Below are 23,482 nucleotides of genomic sequence, written 5' to 3' on the forward strand. Positions count from 1 at the left end.
GTGGGAAGCTCGAGGGTTCCTGGTGGTCCTGGTAAACATTTATGTCCCAAATTGGAAGGCTGTGGAGTTTGTGGCGGGTGCTGGGAAGATTCCTGACCTGGACTTGCACCGGTTGATCATGGGGGATTTTACTATGGTCATCGAGCCAAATTTGAGCCCAAGGTGGTGAAGGTGCCGGTGGTGGCAAAAGAACTGAAGGGGTTTAAGGAGTGTATGGGAGGGGTGGGCAAGGTGTTGTTGGCGGGGATGGTCATCTCCGAGTATTCACCGATTGTGGTCGCAGACCACGTGCCGCACTGGGTGGATTTGCGAGTGGACGAAGGGGCGGGGCTGGCAGCGCCACAGTGGAGGTTGTTGGCGGATAAGGTGTAAGAGCAGGTGAGGGCTACCATTCGGGGTTGCGTGAAGCTGAACAACATAGGGAGATCATGCCTACCACCCTGCTGGAGGCACTCAAGGCGATGGCTCAGGGGAAGTTTATCTTGATTCAGGCACATAGGGAGAAGAGGGAACTGGCAGAGATGGCAAGGCTGGTGGAGGAGATTTTGAGGGTGGACAGGAGGCACTTATGTTTCTATTCCTGGTAGCATGTTATACTACCATGATGGTAATATGCTGTATTCTTTGTCCTTTCTTCCATAATGACACAGTGTAGTGTTGACAAAGAATATACCAATCAAAAGATTGAAATAAAACTAATTTATTATTACACTAATTAAATGAAGTTTGAACGCTCTACTGAGCTGCAGATAATTAAATGATATTGAATCTATCTTACAGTACTCAATAATCTATCTAGTCACTAACTACACTATGATCTAACCTCGCGCTATCTCTATCTACTCTAAGCTTCTTCTTGTGCTTTCACCATGCTTCTCCTTAGGCTACTCTTCATACTTCTTCCATAATTCTTTTCGAAACAATGTCCTGTTCTTCGTGACATTGCAGTGGACTGTGCTGTTAAGGTGTCCTTCAGTTTCACAGTTGTACCATTGTGTACAGTCTGTTGTTCCGTTGTTTCTCTTTTAGTGCTCAAGAACTGTTCCTTCTGGATTGTTTGATTCATGTTCAAACTTTTTAGTATAGTGCCCTTTGTTTTATCTGATGTTGCATTAACCTTTATGATCTTGGGTTCATGTGAATGATCTGATGTTTCGCTGAGCTTGGTGACATCAGTCCTTTCTGGATGATTGGGTGTATCTTTGGTGCTCCTCTACTGGAATCGACTTGTCCAAGATGTAATTTTCTTGTAGGTTGTTTACAATTAATCTGTGCTCAATTGAGTCATTCATTGTTTCACACTGATTACCATGTTCTTTTGTACAGTCCAGCTGAGATGTGTCGGTCTCGCTGTGGTCCTGCGCATCTTGTATGCTAATTGTGATCACTTTGTCGCTATTCGCAAAGACAGTGAGTAGACATTCATTGCCTTTGTTTTGTTGATCCAATAAGCTGGATCGATCTTCATAGTCTTCTTCTTGTTGATCAAATATGCTGGATACACCTGCATAGTCATTTGTATTGTTCTCTCTGTGGAGTCTTTCATCGCTCTCTGTGTGGAGTCTTTCATCGCTCTCTGTGTGGAGTCTTTCATCGCTCTCTGTGTGGAGTCTTTCATTGCTCTCTGTAGAGTCTTTCAGTGCTCTCTCTGTAGAGTCTTTCAGCGCTCTCTCTGTGGAGTCTTTCAACGCTCTCTCTGGAGTGTTTCATCGCGCTCTCTGGAGTCTTTCATCGCTCTCTCTGTGGAGTCTTTCATCGCTCTCTCTGTGGAGTCTTTCATCGCTCTCTGTGGAGTCTTTCATCGCTCTCTCTGTGGAGTCTTTCATCGCTCTCTGTGGAGTCTTTCATCGCTCTCTCTGTGGAGTCTTTCATCGCTCTCTCTGTGGAGTCTTTCATCGCTCTCTCTGTGGAGTCTTTCATCGCTCTATCTGTGGAGTCTTTCAGCGCTCTCTCTGTGGAGTCTTTCAGCGCTCTCTCTGTGGAGTCTTTCAGCGCTCTCTCTGTGGAGTCTTTCAGCGCTCTCTCTGTGGAGTCTTTCAGCGCTCTCTCTGTGGCGTCTTTCAGCGCTCTCTCTGTGGAGTCTTTCAGCGCTCTCTCTGTGGAGTCTTTCAGCGCTCTCTCTGTGGAGTCGTCTTGTCCATTTGACTGGTTACTGCTGTCCATTGTAGCAACTGTATGCAAGGCCATCAATGTACTGGATTCACCATCCTTTAGTAGAGTGGTATTTAGCTTATTCAACACAATAATCCTCAAATTCGAATATCTCTGCCACATCTGAATAATATTCTTCAATGTACAATTGATCTTCTTTAGTTATAGATCTTTTAAAATTTTCTTCATGCTGCACTTTGTTCCATGGTGCTGCAAAAGTTTTCTTCAACTGTTTGTTTAAATTCAGGCAAGGTTTGCCTTGAGGTAAAAAAACCCTCAAATTTCCGGGCAGTTTCCCTTTAAGTGCGCGTGTCCAAAATGTTCTGTCATCATGACGTTCGTGATGTCATGAGCAAACCTCGATTGTGCATGTGCAAATCAATCGTCTTCTGGATTGCGTTCTTTTTTCATCTGCACATGCGCAGAATGATATTTTTCCTGTTCGTGCCTTTTTTCTAAGCGCGCATGTGCAAACTGATCACGCAAACGCTCAGAGCGTCCAGAATCGGAATTGCGCATTTTTTTCAGACGCGCTTGCGCACAGTCGTCTTTTTGAGCATGATTAATTTTTAATTGCGCCATATCTTCAACGGAAGGAAAAAATTTTTTTACTTTGACGATTTAACGTTTCGGCATTTCTATTTTTAGATTGTTTTCTCACATTGCACATTTTAATCAAATCTTGAGACAGCATTTTTTGGTTCTTGCAGTCTTTTGCTGAGCTTTTCATTACTTTCAGAATAATAATTACATTTTTCAACTATCAGTTCAAAGTTACTTTTTCAGCATCATTCTTAAAATGGAATGTGTTGTACACTTCTGTGGCCTGTTGTCCAGCTATTAGTAAAAATAAAGCAGTTTTTCGCTCATCTCCGGCAGTTTCTAGGTTGGAGGATGAGAGATACAGTTGAAATCTTGTTTAAACACTCGCCAGTTAACAATTAGTTGACCAGTTCTCTGGAGGTGCTGTCAAGATTGCAGTTGTTCCATCAGTTTGGGATTCTTTGGAGTCTCGCAGTAGCAGGTCTTTGTCGCGTGCTAGTTTCTTGTTAATTAGATTCCAGCTAAACTATCTACATAGCTTCAGTAGTAACTCTGATACCATGTTATATTGTAGTACATTAAGATTTAAAGCTATCCACTCCTTCTATCATGTTATGTTTCAACTCCTGCTAGCATGTTATATTATCATGATTGGTAATATGTTGTATTCTTTGCCCATCCTTCCAGAATGGCCCGATTGTAGTGTTGGCAAAGAATATACCAATCAAAAGATTGAAATAAAACTAATTTATTGTTCGGCTACTAATTAAATGAAGTTGGAACACTCTACTGAGCTGCAGATAATAATTAAATGATTTTGAATCTGTCCTAATAGTACGCAATAAGCTATTTAGTCACTAACTACACTATGATCTAACCTCATGCTATCTCTATTTACTATAAGCTTCTTCTTGTGCTTTCACCATGCTTCTCCTTTGGCTGCTCTTCATACTTCTCCTTCGAACTTCTCTCTATGCTTCTCCTCTCAGCTATTCTCGGAATTCCCTGAGACTGCCTTAAATACAGAGCAGTAGTAATGCCCTCTAGTGTTTGATTTACACAGAGAAGTAATTATTAACCCTTCCGAAACTAACTATATTCCTATCATTACAGTGCACTGAGGCCCTGGAGGCAAGGTTGTTGAGGGAAAGGCAGATGGTTCCAGATGGAGTTTGGATTGGTGTCCACGGAGAAGGTGGTAGGGCAGTTGCGAAGGGCAGGGGGGCAATATATGAGTATGGAGAGAAGGTGAGCAGGGTGCTGGCCCACCAATTTGGGAAACGGGAGGTGTCAAGGGAGATTGGTAGAATGAAGGATGGGATGGGAAGGGTGGTGCTGGTCCCGGTGGGGTGAATGGGGTGTTTGAGGAATTTTAACAGGAGGTTTTTTGAGTCGGAGCCCCTGACTTTGGGGGGGGGGGGGGGGGGGGAAATGCGGCAGTTCCTGGATGGGTTGAAGATTCGTAGGCTGGAGGAGGAGTTGGTGAAAGGGTAGGGGTGATGCAAAGGGGAAGTGATGGAGTGTATGGGATTGATGCAGGCAAGGAAGGCCGCAGGGGCGGATGGGTTCCTGATGGAGTTTTATAAAAGGTTTGCGGGGGGATGGGACCTTGGGCTATTGCTGGTGAGGGCATACAATGAGGCTAGGGAGAGGGGGGAACGCCCCCCTACACTATCGCAGGCATCCATCTCCCTGATATTGAAAAAAGATGAGCTGGAGCAGTGTGGATCATACTGTTCGATATCGCTGTTGAATGTGGACGTTAAGTTATTGGTGAAGGTGTTGGCTTGGCGAATTGAGGACTGTGGCCCGGGGACAATAGGTGAGGACCAAACTGTGTTTGTAAAAGGGAGACAGTTGTTGGCAAATGTGGGAGGTTGCTTTAAGTGATTATGATGCCCCCGGAGGGGCAGGAAGTGGCAGCGGCAATGGACGCGAATAAGGGTTTCGGCCGGGTGGAGTGAGAATATCTGTGGGAGGTGCCGGGGGGTGGTTTGGGATAGGATTTGTGGACTGGGTCCAGTTGCTGTATAAGCCACTGGTCGCAAGTGTGCAGACGAACCGGGTGACCTTGGGATATTTCAGGTTGCACAGTGGGACCAGGCAGGGGTGCCAGCTTCTCCCCATTGCTTTTTTCCTTGGCACTGGAGCCATTGGGAATAGCGCTTAAGGCGCCTAGGGATTGAAGAGGGATTGTTAGGGTGCGGGGCGAGGGGGTCGTCGAGCACAGAGTTTTATTGTATGCAGTTGACCTGTTGTATATGGGGGGGGGGTTTATTGGCAGGATTTTGGAGTAATTCGGTTCTCCGGGTACAAGTTGAACAAGGGAAAGAACGAAGTGCTCCTGATTGAGATCTGAGGGTGGGAGAGCAGGTTAGGAGAGCTGCCATTCAAGGTGGTGGGGCTGAGCTTTAGATACTTGGGCATTCAGGTGACAGGCAGTTGAGCGCAGCTTCACAAGTTAAATTTGACTCGGCTAGTGGAGCAGATGCAGGGGGATTATAAGAGGTGGGATGTGCTGCCACTGTCGCTGGCGGGATTGGTGTAGACAGTGAAGGGTGACGGTGCTGCCAAGGTTCCTGTTCATGTTTCAGAAGCTACTGATCTATCTCACAAAGTAATTCTTTAAGAAGGTTAATGCGTTGATCACAGGGTTTGTATGGGCGGGGAAGACCAGTGGGTCAAGAGGGCTTTTTTGGGGCGGGGTTGGTGCTGCTGAATATAATGAATTACTATGGGTGGCAAATATCGTTAAGGTCAGGAAATGAGTAGTGGAGGAGGGGTTGGTATGGGGGCGGATGGAGGCAACGTCTTATAGGGGAACAAGTTTTAAGGGCATTGTTGACAGCGCCTCTGCCGTTCTCGCCAGCCAGGTACACCATGAGCCCAGAGATGGTGGTGGTCTTGAGGGAATGGAGTACTGTAGGCAACATTTGAGTCTGGAGGGGCCTCGGTTTGGGCATCGATCTGTGATAATCATAGGTTTGCACCCATGGGGCCGGATGCAAGGTTTCAGGGGAGGCGGCATCCAGGGATTGAGTGAATTGGGGACCTGTTTGTAGGGGTCAGCTTTGTGCAATTAGAGGATCTGGAGGAAGGATATGAGCTGCTCAGGGGCAATGGTTGTCGGTACTTGCAGGTCTGTGATTTCGTTAGATGGGAGATGCCGTCCTTTGCCGGGTTGACATCCTTGGGGTTGCAAGATGAGGTGTTGTTGAAGGGGGAGGAAGGTGTCCGAGATCTACAAGGAGCTGATGGATTGGGAGGTGGCCCTGATGGGAGACATTAAATGGAAGTGGGAGGAGGAGCTGGGGGTGGAGGTGGAGGCTGGGACATGGGAGGAGGCTCTGTGTGGAGGGTGAATGTGTCCTCAACATGTGCGAGGCTCAGTCTTATTCAGTTTAAAGTAGTCCACAGGGCACATTTGACGGTGACAAGGATGAGTAGGTTCTTTGAGGGAGTAGACGACCGGTATGGATGGTGTGTGGGGAGGTCCGTGAATCATATCCACATGTTTTAGGCATGTCTGAAACTGAAGGGGTTCTGCCAGGGGTTTGCAGACTTAATGTCTGAGATAATGGGGTGGAGATGGCCCCGAGTCCAAGGGTTAGTGATATTTACAGTGTCGGGAGACCTGGGAATCCAAGAGCGAGAGAGGCCGATGTCTTGGTCTTTGCCTTCCTGATATCCCAGAGACGGATTTTGTTTGGGTGGAGGGACTCGGAGCGCAAAAGTAGGGGTGTGGGTGAGTGACCTGGTGAAATTCCTGAGGTTGGGAGTAGATCAAGTTCGTCTTGAGGGGATCAGTCGATGGGTTCACTCAAAGGTGGAAGCCAAAGCCGTTCATTGACTTCTTTTCTGATTTGATTTGATTTATTATTGTCACATGTATTAGTACACAGTGAAAAGTATTGTTTCTTGCATGCTGTACAAACAATGCATACCGTACATAGGGAAGGAAGGAGAGACTGCAGAATATAATGTTACAGTAATAGCAAGCTGTGGAGAAAAGATCAACTTAATACGAGGTATGTCCATTCAAATGTCTGATGGCAGGAGAGATGAATCTGTACTTGAGTCAGTTGGTACATGACCTCAAACTTTGGTATCTTTCCTGACGGAAGAAGGTGGAAGAAAGTATGTCCGGGGTGTGTGGGGTCCTTAATTATGCCCAGTCCATCACACAAACCTGCCTCTCATCAATTGACTCCATTTACACCTCCCGCTGCCTGGGGAAAGCGAGCAGCATGATCAAAGATCCCTCCCATCCGGCTTACTCACTCTTCCAACTTCTTCCATCAGGCAGGAGATACAGAAGTCTGTGAACACGCATGAACAGACTCAAAAACAGCTTCTTCCCCACTGTTACCAGACTCCTAAACGACCCACTTATGGATTGACCTCATTAACACTACACCCTTGAATGCTTCACCCAATGCCAGTGTTACATAATTACATTCTGTACCTTGTGTTGTCCTATTATGTATTTTCTTTTATTTCCTTTTCTTTTCATGTACTTAATGATCTGTTGAGCTGCTCGCAGAAAAATACTTTTCACTGTACCTTGGTACACGTGGCAATAAACAAAATCCAATCCAATCCAAGCTCCACCCTGCACTTTCTGTACTCCACTAATGCCTCAGCTGATTTGCTCCCCATGTACCTTCTAAAACCTCTCTTTTCCTTCTCATCGTAGCCTGAGTATCTCTGATCATCCATGGCTCTCTGGACTTGTTACTCCTTCCTATCACCCAATGAGGGTAGTGCAGTTGATGGAGTTTATATGAATTTCAGTAAAGCCTTTTGACAAGGTCCCACACTCCAAAGACTTATTAAGAAGGCAACTGCACTTGGAATACATTATTCATCATTTTATATTAATGACATGGATAACCATATAGGGATTGGATCAGTAAGTTTGCGGATGCCACAAAGATTGGCCGGGTGGTTAATTGGGAGGTTGAGTGTCTTGGGTATAGATATAGACGGGATGGTCAAATGGACAGAAAGGTGACAGGTGGCGTTTAACACTGAAAAATGTGAGGTGAAACATAGAATCATAGAATTTACAGTGCAGAAGGAAGCCATTCGGCCCGTCGACCATTGGAAAGAGCACCCTGCTCAAGCTCATGCCTCCACCCCATCCCTGAAACCCAGTAACCCCACCTAACGTTTTGGACACTAAGGGGAAATTTAGCATGGCCGATCCACCTAACCTGCCTATCTTTGGATTGTGGGAGGAAACCGGGGCACCTGGAAGAAACCCACACAGACACGGGGAGAAAGTGCAAACTCCACAGAGAGTGACCCGAGGTCGGAATTGAACTTGGGTCCCCGGAGCTGTGAAGCAGCAGTGCTAACCACTATGCCACCATGCCTTCACCTCCGGATATACTTTGCAAGGAGTAATTTGACAAGGAAGTATTCAATGAATGGCTTGACACTAGGAAGTAAAGGGACCTTTGCTTGTTTGTCCATAGATCTCTGAAGGTGGAAGGACAGGTTAATAGGCTGGTGAAAAAGGCATTCAGAACACTTGCCTTAATTATTGAGGCATAGGTTACAGAAGCATGGAGGTTGTTGGAGTTATATAGAACTTTGAGGCTGGAGTTGTGCAGTTCTGGTTGCCACATTAAAGGAAGAGGATGATTGCACTGAGGGGGTGCAGAGGAGATTCACCAGGATGTTGTCTGGGATGGAACATTTAAGCTAAAACTGGATAGGCTTGGATTGTTTTAATTGGAGCAGGGAAGATTGCGGGCTGGCTTGAGGTGTACAAGATTGAGGGGACATGGGCAGGGTGGATAGAGAGCAGCTGCTCCTTTAGCACAGTGGTTATCACTGTTGCTTCACAGCGCCAGGATCCCAGGTTCATTCCCACTTGGTCACTGTCTGCAGAGTCTGCACGTTTTCCCCGTGTCTGCGTGCGTTTCTTCCAGGTGCACCGGTTTCCTCCAACAAGTCCTGAAAGACGTGCTTGTTAGGTGAATTGGACATTCTGAATTCTCCCTCTGTGTACCCGAACACAGAGACGCCGGAGTGTGGCGACTATGGGATTTTCCCAGTATTAAGCCTACTTGTGACAATAATAACGATTATTATTATATTTGAAGACTCAGTCACGAGGGAACACAAGTTCAAGGTGAAGGGCAGGAGGTTTCGGGCAATGTGAGGAAAAACCTTTTTTATCCAGAGGGTGGTTATGGACTGGAAAGCACTGGCTGGAAGGGAGACAGTGGCGGGTTGACTCACATCCTTTAAAAAGTACCTGAATGAGCACTTGACACATCATCACATTCAAGGCTATGGCTGAGTGCTGGCAAGTGGGATTAGGTATGTATGTCAAGTGTTTTCAGACTCTGGTGTTGGTGGAGACCCAATTGGCCGAAGGGTCTCCTGCACTGTGATTCTGTGATTCTCAACTGTATGGGCCAGGGCTTAGAAACTCCAAAGTATATTATGAAGTCCACCTAACCTACAACCTTTAAGTTGAATTTGGTTGGAATGAGCACAAGAGCCTTCCTTTAAGGTGTGATTCAACAGTCTTCCCAGAACTTTAATCAAAACCAGCTTTATTCTAAAAACGTAGTTAACATTTATATAAACACACATTAAGAATTTTTAGCAATTACAAACATAAAGACGCCCCACAGCTATAGTAACCTATAACATTTAATGAATTCCCCTCAACTGTTCCAATTCAAAAACAAAATCCCATAAACCCCCCGTTTCAAGGGTGTGGCCCAGCACTCTGCATTCTCATTTGAATAAGACTGGCTTTCCATGAGATTCAGAGCCTGTCTCACCAGCAGGTTTAAACCCTTCCAAGAAGCAAACTACATATTTTATGTTACCAAAGCAGATAGCTATAATCAATTTGTTTTTACTGGAACAGATATTTAAAATGAAAATAGAGACAAGCCAAGACACTTATTTTTCTCTGTCTGTTGCTCACAGCAGTCAAAACTGAAAGCGAAAGTAAAAACAGCTCACACAGCCACTGTCCAGCTCCACCCACAAAATGACATCACTGAAGCCATGTGATGAGACAAAACCTTTCTTAAAGGGACACTCCCATGACACAACGGGTGGGCATTAAAAATGCTGGTTTAGCCAGGGATGCTCACATTCCATTAAGTTCCATTAAAGGATTCCCTGTGGCTGAGATTTCTGACTCTTTTGCTAGTCCAGGTTAGAAATGTGGAGTTGATGAATGAAGAAACCCATTTGTGGAGTCTTTTAAACTGGCTCTCTGCTGCTGGCACAGGTCATCAGTTATCACTCAATGGCTTTACCAGCTGCCATTTGTGCATGGTTCAAGACAGTCCCCCAACATGTAAGTTATTATTTGTCATGGAAGGTAGCATATGGTAAAGGAACAAGGTGTATTCATGGAAATGGCATTACTGAGGTTGTTTTGAGTTATAATTCATGGTCTGAAAGTTTGGATTGAATTTTCCCATGTCCCTACCAACAAGCTCAATGGCGGCAGGGTCGGGAGGTAGAATTTGGCAGGAGGCCCAAAAATAGATTTCACACCGGTGTGAGCTTACAGTGGGATATTCAACTGGTGCCCACTATAATAGTTAGGGAACCCCTCTGGTGACCAGTGGGAAACTGATTTGCATCACAATAATGGCAATTGAAGGCCGAACTGGAATCTTCTCCCCCATGTCTGATTCTCCGTTACACCAGCGGGAAAACACACTGGTTCAAAATATGTCTGGACCAATATCGCTTGTAAAAGTAGGGACTTAGCTGTTGAAGGAGGGGCCAAGACACTCCAGATCTCAATCCTCCAGAGGATTCCTGCCAAGGTCATAGAATCATAGAATCTACAGTGCAGAAGGCACTCATTGAGACTACACTGGACCCTGAAAGAGTACCCCACCCAAACCTACACCATCACCCTATCCTTGAACCCAGCAACCCACCTAACTCCTGGACACTATGGGGCTCCCCGAACAGGCGCCAGAATGTGGCGACTAGGGGCTTTTCACAGTAACTTCATTTGAAGCTTACTTATGACAATAAGTGATTTTCATTTGCAGTTTCAAATTCCTAGGGGTGCACATCACCAAAAATCTGTCCTGGTCCACTCACGTTGACGCTATCACCAAGAAAGCACAACAGTACCTATACTTCCTCAGGAAACTAAGGAAATTCGTCATGTCCACATTAACCCTTACCAACTTTTACAGATGCACCATAGAAAGCATCCTATCTGGCTGCATCACAGCCTGGTATGGCAACTGCTTGGCCCAGTACCGCAAGGAACTTCAGAGAGTCGTGAATACCGCCCAGTCCATCACACAAACCTGCCTCCCATCCATGGACTCCACCTAGACCTCCCGCTGCCTGGGCAAAGCGGGCAGCATAATCAAGGATCCCTCCCACCCGGCTTACTCACTTTTTCAACTTCTTCCATCGGGCAGGAGATACAGAAGTCTGAGAACACGCACCAACAGACTGAAAGACAGCTTCTTCCCCACTGTCACCAGACTCCTAAATGACCCTCTTATTGACTGACCTCATTAACACTACACCCTGTATGCTTCATCCGATGCCAATGCTTATGTAGTTACATTGTATATCTTGTGTTGCCCTATTATGTATTTTCTTGTATTTTCTTGAATTTTGTTTAATTCCCCTTTCTTCCCATGTACTGAATGATCTGTTGAGCTGCTTGCAGAAAAATACTTTTCACTGTACCTCGGTACACTTGACAATAAACCAATCCAATCTAATCCAATTCAGCGTGACCAATCCATCCAACCTGCTGAATTATTGTCCTGTGGACCCTAGCGATACACCATGATGTAGTGGCAGGATTAGAAAGGTTAAGAAGGTTTAGTTGCACAATGTGGGCATGAGCTTTAGGCACTTGAACATGGCAGCCACCTATGTAAGTCAGCCGCCAACTGTGTAAATAAACTCTCACTTATTGCACCCTCTCTATGGTTCCTTGTTCTGATGAGATGTCGTCTTGTACTGCTGGCCTGACAACTGGATTCCTCTTCCACAGAAAGGTTGGTGCTCAGTCCAATGTTTCCTCCGTGTTTTTTGCGAGGTTGTCAGCACATTGGTGTCATTTCCTCCCAGTGACTGGCCACATTGGTCATGCCTGTTCCCCATGGAGATTCTGATTGCTTCCCAAAATGTATAGGGCTACCATTACTCATCCCAGTCATTGTCAATCTGTGGTCTCTGCAAATGATACCTTGCTGCTTGACCCCATAAAACATTAGCCTCATCCTCTGGTGACAACTGAACCTCTAAGGCACCAAGAACTAAGGACATCACCATGTTGTGACCCTGGCCATTGAGAGTAAGTGAACTGCCATCAGCCAGAGAGGAGTCAGACATCTGCAGCAGTCCCTTGAGATTCTATGCACTGTGCCCACTGCAAGTTGTCATTATCCTCCTCTAAGGTAGGGACTATGGGCAACCGCTCCCTTCCCGTGACACAAGCCTTCTCAGTGAGGGAAGCAGAACAGACGACCACGATGCACAACAGTCTCTGCGGATTTTTCAGCAACCCTATGGTCTGCTCCACCAAAGTGTGAGGAGCAACCTGAGCCTAGTTATATCTGGTCTCAGCTGCAATTTGTGGCTTCCTCACAGGCATCACTAACCGGGAGAGGAGGTGGCAGTCACTTTTGTAGTTATGTGTCTTCGGACAACATTGTTGGGGTGGGAAGTCAAGGCCAGTCCGAGCCCGGGTGCTGGAGGTTAGACTACAGAACTGTGCATGACAGTCAATGGTGGTCACGATCATGGAGTGGGAAGGCTTGTGTACAGTGTGGGGGTGGTGGACAGAATGGTGTTAAGGTGGTGGCCAGTGCCTCACACATGGCAGTCCTGGGGTTGCATGGGTGCCATTGGTATTGTCATGGTCAGAGGAGGTAGCTGCAGCTTGTAGATGGGGAAGACATAATACAAATGTGGAGAAGCACCCAAAGCAGTGCATTGTGGAATAAAAATGGCTCTAGGCTTCCAAAGATTCCAAAGTGCAATTCAAAGTGCAAAGCCCATTCACCTGAAGAAGGAGCCGTGCTCCGAAAGCTCGTGTTTGAAACAAACCTGTTGGACTTTAACCTGGTGTTGTAAGACTTCTTACTGTGTCCAAAGTGCAAGACAGGGGTGAATTCAAATCCGAATGTGGCAGCCTGATGGTGCTTTGGGTGAGTGTCAAATCATATGGCTGTGCTCAACCCTCTCCAGTACTATTTGTGATTTTGTGAAGTTGCTGGGGGTTTGAAAGGCACCAATGATCCTTGAGTTCACTGCTCAAGTACAAGGATGGAATGAGGAATGGCACAACTTTAATGAGTCCAGCCCAATGTTTTCACATTAAAGTGATTTAAGAGGGGGAAAATAGAGTACGAGGGTAAACATAAGGAACATAAAAGCTAGCTGTAAAAGCTTCTATAAGTATGTAAAAGGAAAATGATTTGTCATAATATACATCTATGTATATAATGGAGTGCAGACAGGCCGTGATTGACACACAGGATGACCAGTAAGACACAGAACAGAGCAGCCAATCACCAGACAGGACACGGCCACTATAAAGCCAGAGGGCACCAGTTTTCCTGCGCTCTCGGGATCCAGCCTCTGAGACAGTCAGAGCTTGTGAGCAAGGCCAGTGCAAACACTATGTGGTAGCAAGTAAGTCTGGTCAGACTAGTATTAGGTCTCCATTCAAGTCAACATAGTGTCAACCCACAGTTGAACATGTATAATAGTTTAGATGTTAAATAAAATTGTGTTGCATCTCATCAAGTGTTGGAAGTCTGTCTCTGGCTACACTGCATCAAGTGCAGTCCACATCGACCCAGCTGACCCAACACATCATTATTAATGAATCATTATTCTATGCCCCAGGGTACTAAAGGAGGTGGTGATGGAAATAGTGGATGGGTCGATTGTCAAATTCCAAAATCCTATAAATTCTGGAACAGTCCAGGCAGATTGGAGGCTGGCAAATGTAACCCCGCTGTTTAAAAAAGGGGGGAGGGAGAAAATGGGATTGCAGACTAGTTAGCCTAACATCAATAGTAGGAAAAATGCTCGATCATAAAAGATCTGGGTCTAGATTCTCTGCTTCATGACGCTGGAAAGGTGAATCACGATCGGGCGGAGAATTGCGCAAAATTGAAAAATCGAGGTTTGTACCCGGTGCCTATTCCAATGCTATGTTCTGGTTCCTCCCTGGCAACGATAAGTTTGTGCCCTATGCCAGCAGGTCAATGCAAAACCATCATTTGCATGGATTTAAATCTCGTTAGTGGGTTGGATACTTCATGCTCCATCCTTCCACACCTCTGAGGCAGAAGCCACATAAGTGCGAATTAGTGCAAGTATTTACAAGCCTGGACACCATGGCTGCTGAGGGGGTGTGAGAAGGTAAGAAAACTCTTAGAAGCTCTCCAGTTTTCGGGCTTGCTGGGTGGGGGGTGGCTGTCCAGACTGGGAGGAATAGCAGGTAATGACTTGGTGCCAAGTCAATGGACTCTGGGTATCCCCCTCTTGGCTCCCTCTTAGCTGCAATGTGGTATGGGTGGCTTGGCTCTGACCGCAATTGCTGCAGTATATGTTTTACAGCTGACCCATCAATGGGATAGGCATGGCAAAGCTCAATCAGTGGCTCACCAGATGCTGGCTCACCAGATGCTGGCACTCCGTGCAGTCCTCAGAAGTGCACCCCCTCTAGAGGGGGAAGCAGGGGACTGGCAGAACTCGCCCCAAACAAAGGCAAACAGCCCCTCTCAGAGCAGAAGTCTAACCAGTGACACTATCAGCTAGCCAACGCCTCAGGATCACCAGCTGCCCTGCCTGTGCACTGCGCCCCTGCTCTCAGCCATCCTGCCCTGACCAAGTTGTGTCACGGCCAGGACCCATACCACATTGCAGCTAAGCTCCAACGGATGCACACTTACCTTAGCTCATCCCCATCTGTCAGACCTGCCTGCACACAAGCCTCGAAGCAAGGAGACGATTTGATGGCACGCAATGAACCTCCCCACAAAACAACCAGGTGCCACCTGCTGGTGGGACAACACATGGGCAACTCAGTGAGGAAACTCACAGTAGACTCCACTGGCGGAAACAGGACAGGGACCACCGAGCATATTGCTGGCACGGGCTGCAGCATTCACCATTATCCCAATTGGCAGGGAATGGTGGTGAGGCTAGAGGATCCCCCCCCCCCCCCCCCCCCCCCCCCCCCCCCAATCACAGACCTGGTGCCACTCACTGACGGAGACAGGGGTGCCCTGTGGATGACAACATTCTGAGGGGGCGGGGAGGATTTGGGATGGGGTATATTTTGATGGTGGGAGGACACCCGCTCCTGGTGGTCCTCAAGGTGACGTTTGCCCTGAACCTTTATGTATTTGGATCTTTCCAGGGTTCGAGCGGGGGCCTGTGTGGGATATCACGACCATCCGCATACCGGTGCATCTGCCTTGTGCGCCCGTGCAGCGGACCTACAATCTGGACCAGGCCCATCAGGATGTTGAGCAGTAGGATTCAATGCCATTGCTGACTTGCCCCAGGTCCAGGGAGTCATCAATGCTGGGGGACAGCGAGGCTAATGATGAACATTTTTGATTGTCGTAAAAACCCATCTGGTTCACTAATGTTCTTTAGGGAAGGAAATCTGCTGTCCTTACCTGGTCTGGCCTACATGTGACTCCAGACCCGCAGCAATGTGGTTGATCTTAACTACCCCTCGAGGGCAATTGAGTATGGGCAATAAATGCTGGCAAAGCCTGCAATTTTCACGTGCCATGAACGAATATTTAAAAAAATTGCACTCTGCTGGCTTCTTTGTCCATCAATGGGAGGTTAGTTGTAGCTCAATAGCATGGCTCTTTCTTGCATGAACGTGAGTGGGCAATCAGCCAAGTTACTGCTGATGGGTTCAAGTCTGGAAATTCCAGTAGAGAACCTTTGTTTGAGGGTCTGGGTGGAGCTTAGAGAGAGAGCGAGCGAAGGAATGCTGTTTTGAGCAACTTCCTCCCATCCTCCCCGGCAGGCGAAGTAGGTCAGGCTGTTCACTCACCTGGTTCCATGCTTAGAGAGGAGTCTATCTTGCTATTCGCGCACAGCCTGGAGGATGTTGTGTTTGGTCTTCTGTGCCTTACAAAGGATTCCACTAAACACCTAGACTTGGACAAACCAGGATCTTTATTGAGTCTTGTGTGGCAAGGTGGCAATCTGTTACAGAGCGTGTTATCATTGAGTCTCTTTATTACTCCTATGGAACTACACCTCGCACTGAACATCCACTTTTATGTCTTACTCACATCTGCAATCTTCTGATCAAGGCCAGATGTGTCTCCCCTTGTATGGAAGTCGCTGGTCACATGACCTTGGTCTTGAGACCACAGAGGAGACTCACCAGGGAGCTGTGGCTGAATTGAGGCATTGAGGGCTTTCTTCTCCTGAAGAAAAAGACATGGCTTTACCATATTGCTGGTCTGCAGAGTGTGTATGCATATTTAGCCTCTGCTTAAATATAGCACCAGAAACTTTGATTTAATGAGGTTACATGAATCAGTACCCCCTCGCCAACCCCCCTCCCTCCCCCCATGTGATTTGACCAGCAGTTTGTGAATGCATATTGATCAGTGACATTATGCTATATCATCATCTCCCCATCTGATTTATCTCTGTGATACTTTATCTTTTGGTTTTTTTTCTTCACCTTGCTAGTTTTCTCAACTTTTCCATGTTACGCTTTGAAAAATATATTTGTTTAAAGCCAGCACTAGGTTCTTTCTGCCTAATGTAAAGGAAACTTGTTTGGTCCTCAGGTTTTTGACTACCCTTTCCTTCCATCAATCCTGCCTTTTGGGGCTGCTGGAAGGGATGGGAAGGAGGTGTTTCTATATAGTATTGCCTTGTTGTTTATCTACTGTCAGAGGTATATTTCCTGTGGGAATGATCCTTGTTATCACTTGGTAACTGTTGTGAGGTGAATGATCCTAAATTTATATTACTTTCCTGTTGACTGTCTATTCAAAGTTTTGTCATCACCATTCGATATGTTTGCCTGACTGTATTTTCAATTGTTGGCTGTTAAGCTTGAAGCCCTTTTCTTTTACAATCCCACCAGCTGTGGAAAAACGATGGAAGGATGCAAAACTAAGGTTGACAAGCCGGATGAACTGGGGACTGGAGAAATCTGTTTCTGGGGCAGAAATATCTTCATGGGATACCTGAATATGGACGAGCAGACTCAAGAAGCGATAGATAAAGTGGGCTGGTTACACTCTGGAGACTTGGGAAAATTTGATGAAGATGACTTTCTGTATATTACAGGCAGAATAAAAGGTAACTCATTTTAATTTTTTTTTCTGGCAGATTCACCCCCGCCATCCTATTCTGAAATCATCATCTCTTTGCTGAGTCATAGTTCTGGGATGTTGGTCACGCTCTCTTATTTTTCCGAATTGACCATTCTCCATTTTTGAGGGAAGATAGTGTCAGTTTTGACAGGTCATCCGATATCGGGGAATCACCAATTCCGCTTGGGGAACCTTTCTGGATGTGGTCACTGGCAGTTGTCACAGTTGGGAACCTTCAATGATTATTATTCATGCCAGCTGAGGACAGCCATAGTCCCACAATGTACTGGCTGAAATTAGCTAACCCGATAAAGACCTGCAATTGACCTGAAAATCTTCTGACTCTGAATGATGCAATTACTCATAAATCTGTCGAGCCAGCAGGAAATCTAAAGATTGCTGTAGGCGACTTGCATGACTTCATTTCACAAAATCAGAATTTTTTCTTTTGAAAAGTTTTACAATTTACAACAACCATACTGAAGTGTTGGCTAGTGTAGACTTGAGAGATGAACAGACACTTGCAACACTGATGAAGGTTCAACTCAATTTTATTAACTACTTCTAACTAACTAACACACGATGACTGTGGGTCTAAATGATGCTAACTTAAACTAGAGACCTAAGCCTTGTCCGAACCAGTTGATTCTCTCAGCACGTGTTGTAAGTCTGTGCTGGGCTGGATGAGTTCTTGTTAAACTCAGAGGCAGCACCCAGAATGAGCGGGAACCATGGTGCCCTCTGCCTTTATAGTGTGTGTATTCTAACTGGTGATTGGCTGCGGTGTTTGTACATGTTGATTGGTCCCTGTGTGTGTCCATCAGTGTGTGTCTACACCATGATATACTGATGTATATTATGACATCCCCCCCTTTTATAAATAAATGTTGATATAGGCATGTGATAATAAATAGTGTGGGTGTGTGGAGAATGTACCTAGCTACGTGTGAGGTGCGAAGACATATGTACAAAGCTATATACAGGGAACAAGACTACTTAGAGAGGAAGGTGCCTGGTGCAGATGACTACCATGAACTGGAACAACCAACGAATCTATTTACAAATCACTGGATAACAATAAAGAATATAGGAAAAAAAACATTTCAGAGAGTCCACATGTGTACAGAGTTCATAAGTTCAGTCTCTGAGGTGGGCAACGAACTCTGGTTGACCGCCTCAAGGGTGGGGCAATGGCTGGCGCCCCAGGAGTCGGGAGGGCTGCAGCACTGTCAGGGGCAGGCAGAGTGACCGGAAGCGCCACACAGTCCACGGCAGGATCAGTAGAAGAGCTGGTCGGAGGATCCAGTGACAACACTGGAACCAGGCGAAGAGCACGCCTGTTGCGGCGCCGAATGGATCCATCCGGTAAGTGGACCAGGAAGGAGCGGGGGGCCACCTGCCTTAAAACGACAGCAGGCTCAGACCAGCCACCATCCGGGAGGTGGATGCGAACCTTGTCGCGTGGATGGATGTCGGGAAGGTCAGCAGCCCGTGAGTCGTATGACGTTTTCTGCTGCAGTTGAGACATGCATGCGGTGGAGCACGGGGACATGGTCGAGGTTGGGAGCGAGAATTGATGGCACCGTCGTTCTGAGGGTGCGGTTCATTAGCAGCTGAGCAGGTGACAGGCCGGTGGAGAGCGGGGCGGAGCGATAGGCCAGCAGAGCAAGATGAAAATCAGAGCCGGCGTCGGCGGCCTTGCTGAGGAGCCGCTTAACGATGTGGACCCCCTTTTCCGCCTTCCCATTGGATTGGGGGTATAGGGGACTGGACATAACATGCTCAAAGTTGTAGTTTCAGGCGAAGCCGTCCCATTCCTGGCTCGTGAAACGGGGGCCATTGTCTGACATGACCGTCAGCGGAATGCCATGTCGGGCAAATGTCTCCTTACAAGCCCTGATCACAGCCGGGGATGTGAGATCGTGCAGCCTGATGACCTCTGGGTAACTGGAGAAGTAGCCGATGATGATGACGTAGTCCCTGCCCAATGCATGGAACAAGTCGATGCTCACTTTGGTCCAAGGTGATGTGATGAGCTCATGGGGCATCAGGGTCTCCCGTGGTTGGGCGGGCTGAAAACGCTGGCAGGTAGAGCAGTTGAGCACCACATTGGCGATGTCATCATTGATGCCCAGCCAGTAGACGGCTTCTCTGGCCCTGCGGCGGGACTTCTCGATTCCTAAATGTCCTTCATGGAGTTGCTCCAACACTAGCTGGCGCACGCTTTGTGGGACAACGATGCGATCCGATTTCAGGCGCACCCCGTCGACAGCCGCCAGGTCATTGCGTACATTGTAAAATTCCGGGCATTGGCCCTTGAGTCACCCGTCTGACATCAGGCGCATCACCCGCTGCAGAAGTGGATCAGCCACTGTCCCCCGGCGAATTTGCATCAGTCGTGCATCCGTAGCTGGCAAATGGGAGGCTGTAAACTGAACGTGAGATGCTATTTGGCAAATGAAGCCATCATGATCACACGGAGTTATGATCGACCTTGAGAGGGCATCGGCAACGGCAAGGTCCTTGCCAGGGGTATAGATCAGTTGAAAGTCGTACCTGCGCAGCTTGAGTAGGATACGCTGGAGGCGAGGCGTCATGTCATTCAAGTCCTTTTTGATAATATTTACAAGGGGGCGGTGGTCGGTTTCAACCGTGAACTGCGGAAGTCCATAGACATAGTCGTGGAACTTCACGACTCCAGTGAGAAGACCGAGACACTCTTTCTCAATTTGCGCATAGCGCTGCTCTGTGGGAGTCATCGCCCGCGACGCATACGCAACGGGGGCCCGTGACGAGGCCTTGTCTTGTTGCAGGAGCACGGCACCAATCCCCGACCGACTGGCATCAGTAGAGATTTTGGTCTCTTTGGCCGGGTCAAAAAAAGCCAACACTCGCGCTGTGGAAAGCTTGGCCTTCAGCTCCTGCCATTCATGCTCGTGAGCAAGAAGCCATCGGAAATCTGTGGTTTTGCGAATCAGGTCTCTGAGGGCCGTGGTGTGTGAGGCGAGATTCGGGATGAACTTCCCGAGGAAATTCACCATACCCAGGAACCGGAGGACCGCTTTCTTGTCCTCTGGCGTCTTCATGGATGTGATTGCTGCAATCTTGTCCTCGTCCGGATGCACCCCCTGGTGGGAGATATGATTCCCCCAGAAACTTGATACTCAACTGGCCGAAGGGGCATTTGGCCATATTGAGGCGGAGGCTGTGTTCGTGGATCCGCCTGAAAACACGCTGAAGGCGGGCAATGTGTTCCTGTGGGGTGGTTGACCAGATAATAATGTCGTTGACATATACCCGGACGCCGTTGATCCCCTCCATCATCTGCTCCATGATCCGGTGGAAAACTTCGGACGCAGAGATGGTGCCGAATGGCATCCGGTTGTAGCAGAACCTGCCAAAGGATGTGCTGAATGTACACAGCTTCCTGCTTGACTCATCTAGTTGGATCTGCCAGAAACCCTTCGAGGCATCCAGTTTTGAGAATAGTTTGGCGTGGGCCATCTCGGACGTGAGCTCCTCACGTTTCGGAATCGGGTAGTACTCCCACATGATATTCTGATTCAGATCTTTAGGATAAATACAGATCCGCAGCTCGCCGAACGGCTTCTTGACGCAGACCATGGAGCTTACCCAGTCTGGGTTCCGTGATTCTAGAAATGACTCCTTGGTCCTGGAGGTCCTGGAGTTGTTGCTTGAGGCAGTTCTTGAGAGGCGCTGGGACTCTGCGAGGTGCGTGGACGACAGGCGTGGTGTTGGGCTTGAGTAAGATTTTGTACGTGTAGGGGAGCGTGCCCATGCCTTCGAAACATCATGGTATTGCTGGATGATGGAGTCGAGTTGCGCCCTGAAGTCTTTGTCAGAGGATGCAGACACATCGCTTGAAGAGAGAGAGTGTACTCTCTGCACTAAGTGGAGCAGCTTGCATGCCTGGGCACCAAGCAAGGAGGCTTTTGAGGCAGCAACAATCTTGAACAGGAGAATGACTGTGAGCACGATGTGTCACCTCAAGGCGGCAGGAGCCACTGGCAGCGATGGCATTGCCATTGTAGTCCAGCAATTTACAGGCAGATGGCATGACAGCAGACTGTACGCAGAGCTTGTGCAAATCAGACGACGCAAGAGATTGGCAGAAGCTCCAGTGTCCAGGCGGAACCTGACAGGGGACCGGTTGACCGTAAGGGTGGCACACCACTCATCATCCTGGCTGACGCTGTGGACGTGGACGGGTTCAGTGCCATGCTTGGGGGACATCCTGTTCGTAGTAACAACGCCGATTTGGAACGGGACCTGTGGGTCATTGCAGCCACAGTCGGAATCAAGGTGTGGAGTAGGTTCATTGATGGCAGGCTGGATATCCCTGATGTCTCTGTGGGGCTGGGTGGACCTTCGAAAAACAGCAGGCATGGAAGATCTGCACATTGCAGCGTAGTGGCCTCATTTGCCACACTGCAGGCAGCATCGGGACTTCGCGGGACATTGCTGCTTTAAGTGGGCAGAGCCGCAGTTGCCGCACGCCGGAGCGTCGGGACGTTCATTACGCCACCGCGCATGCGCGGGGCGATCCAGCGTAGCACGCACCTGTGCGAAGCGGTCCGTGACGTCAGCACGCTCGCTGCGTGTAAGCGCGGGATTCCGCGAATAGTGCGCGAAATGGCCGCCATCATTCAGATCCAGAGCCTGAAAAGATTTAATAATTTGGACCTGTTCTGCCTCGTAAGGGGCTTGCTGCGCCGTTTCAGCAGCCTGGATGCAGTAGTAGCGCGTGGAGGCATGTTCATGAAGTACACAGGTCTCAATGGCCGTAGAGAGAGTGAGCTGCTTTACTTTTAGTAGCTGCTGGCGCAGGGGCTCAGATTGAACACCAAAAACAATCTGGTCACGGAGCATGGAGTCAGAGGTGGACCCTTAGTTGCAGGACTGCGCAAGGACGTGGAGGTGGGTAATGAAGGACTGGAAAGGCTCGTCCTTACCCTGAATTCGCTGCTGAAACATGTATCTCTTGAAGCTCTCGTTGACCTTGATCGTGCAGTGGCTGTCGAACTTCAGAATTATGATCTTGAACTTCGATTTGTCCTCCCTCTCATCGAAGGTGAGCGAGTTGTAAATGTGCAGAGCGTGTTCCCTGGCTGTAAAGAGGAAGAGAGCAATCTTCCGTGCATCCGAGGCAGCTTCCAGGTCCCTGGCTTCGAAGTACAGCTGGAAGCGCTGTTTGAAAAGTTTCCAGTTCGAGCCCAGATTCCCTGCAATGTGGAGAGGCGGCGGCGGGTGAACGGAGTCCATTCTGTAGGATGGCGTGAGACTGGTGGAAGGCAGATCACTGAAAGGTAGGTCTCAGAATTGCAAGCGTCCCTCAACTTCTGGTACCATGAAGTGTTGGCTAGTGTAGACTTGAGAGATGGACAGACACTTCCAACACTGATGAAGGTTCAACTCAATTTTCATTAACTATTTCTAACTAACTAACACACGATGACTGTGGGCCTAAATGATGCTAACTTAAACTAGAGACCTAAGCCTTGTCCGAACCAGTTGATTCTCTCCGCACGTGTTGTAAGTCTGTGCTGGGCTGGATGAGTTCTTGTTACACTCCGAGGCAGCACCCAGAATGAGCGGGAACCGTGGTGCCCTCTGCCTTTATAGTGTGTGTATTCTAACTGGTGATTGGCTGCGGTGTTTGTACATGTTGATTGGTCCCTGTGTGTGTCCATCAGTGTGTGTCTACACCATGATATACTGGTGTATATTATGAAACCCACCAAATCCCCCCCAAACCCCTCCCTCAACAGTCAATGGTAACCAACCCCCGAAAATGCAATGATAAACCCCAACAATTGCAGAACCCATCAGTCCCCACACCCCGGAACAAATTTACTCCAGCAGGACCCCCAGCCACACCGAGGTACAGGGTGGAGAAGCTGACCTCCATCCCAACAAGACCCGCCTGCGTGCAGTCAGCGAGGCAAAGGCTATAACATCTGGCCCCCCTTCGAACAGCCGGCTCATCCTCACCTTTGTAAGGTGCTCCCTGTATACCACCTTCAGCTGTATCAGCTCCAGCATCACAAACAAGTTTGAGGCATTTACCCTCCGCAGGGCCTCCACCAGCGACACCCCCAACTCTTCCTCCCACTTTGCTTTAACTCCCTTCATGGACACCCCATCTTCCTCCAAAATCCTCCCGTAAATCACCAAGACATCCACCCTCTCCAACTTCCCCTGTCGATAGTACCGCCTTTAGCAATGAGGAGGCAGGGGGTGCTTTCAGGAAGGACGGGAAGACCTTCCACGCAAAGTCCTACACCTGCATGTACCTAAAACCTTCGCCTCTTGCCAGCCAAAACTCGCCCAGGTCCTCCAAACTTGCAAATCATCCTCCCAGAAACAGATCCTTCATTTCCTTAAACCCCCTCTCTTCCCTTCCTCAGAAC

The 23,482-nt window shown here is 47.9% G+C and overlaps 1 protein-coding gene across 2 annotated transcripts in view; it reads left to right on the forward strand.

The window, feature by feature from the left end:
• LOC119962748 (long-chain-fatty-acid--CoA ligase ACSBG2-like) overlaps window positions 1-23,482 on the forward strand; it is a 211,018-nt gene that overhangs the window by 140,745 nt on the left and 46,791 nt on the right. For both annotated transcript variants that reach the window (XM_038790762.1, XM_038790763.1), the window contains exon 12: window positions 16,820-17,037. In XM_038790762.1, the coding sequence (XP_038646690.1) occupies window positions 16,820-17,037 (218 nt within the window). The remainder of the gene's footprint in view (window positions 1-16,819; window positions 17,038-23,482) is intronic.

This window comes from Scyliorhinus canicula, chromosome 3 (assembly GCF_902713615.1).
Source record: "Scyliorhinus canicula chromosome 3, sScyCan1.1, whole genome shotgun sequence".
Taxonomy (NCBI): Eukaryota; Metazoa; Chordata; class Chondrichthyes; order Carcharhiniformes; family Scyliorhinidae; genus Scyliorhinus; species Scyliorhinus canicula.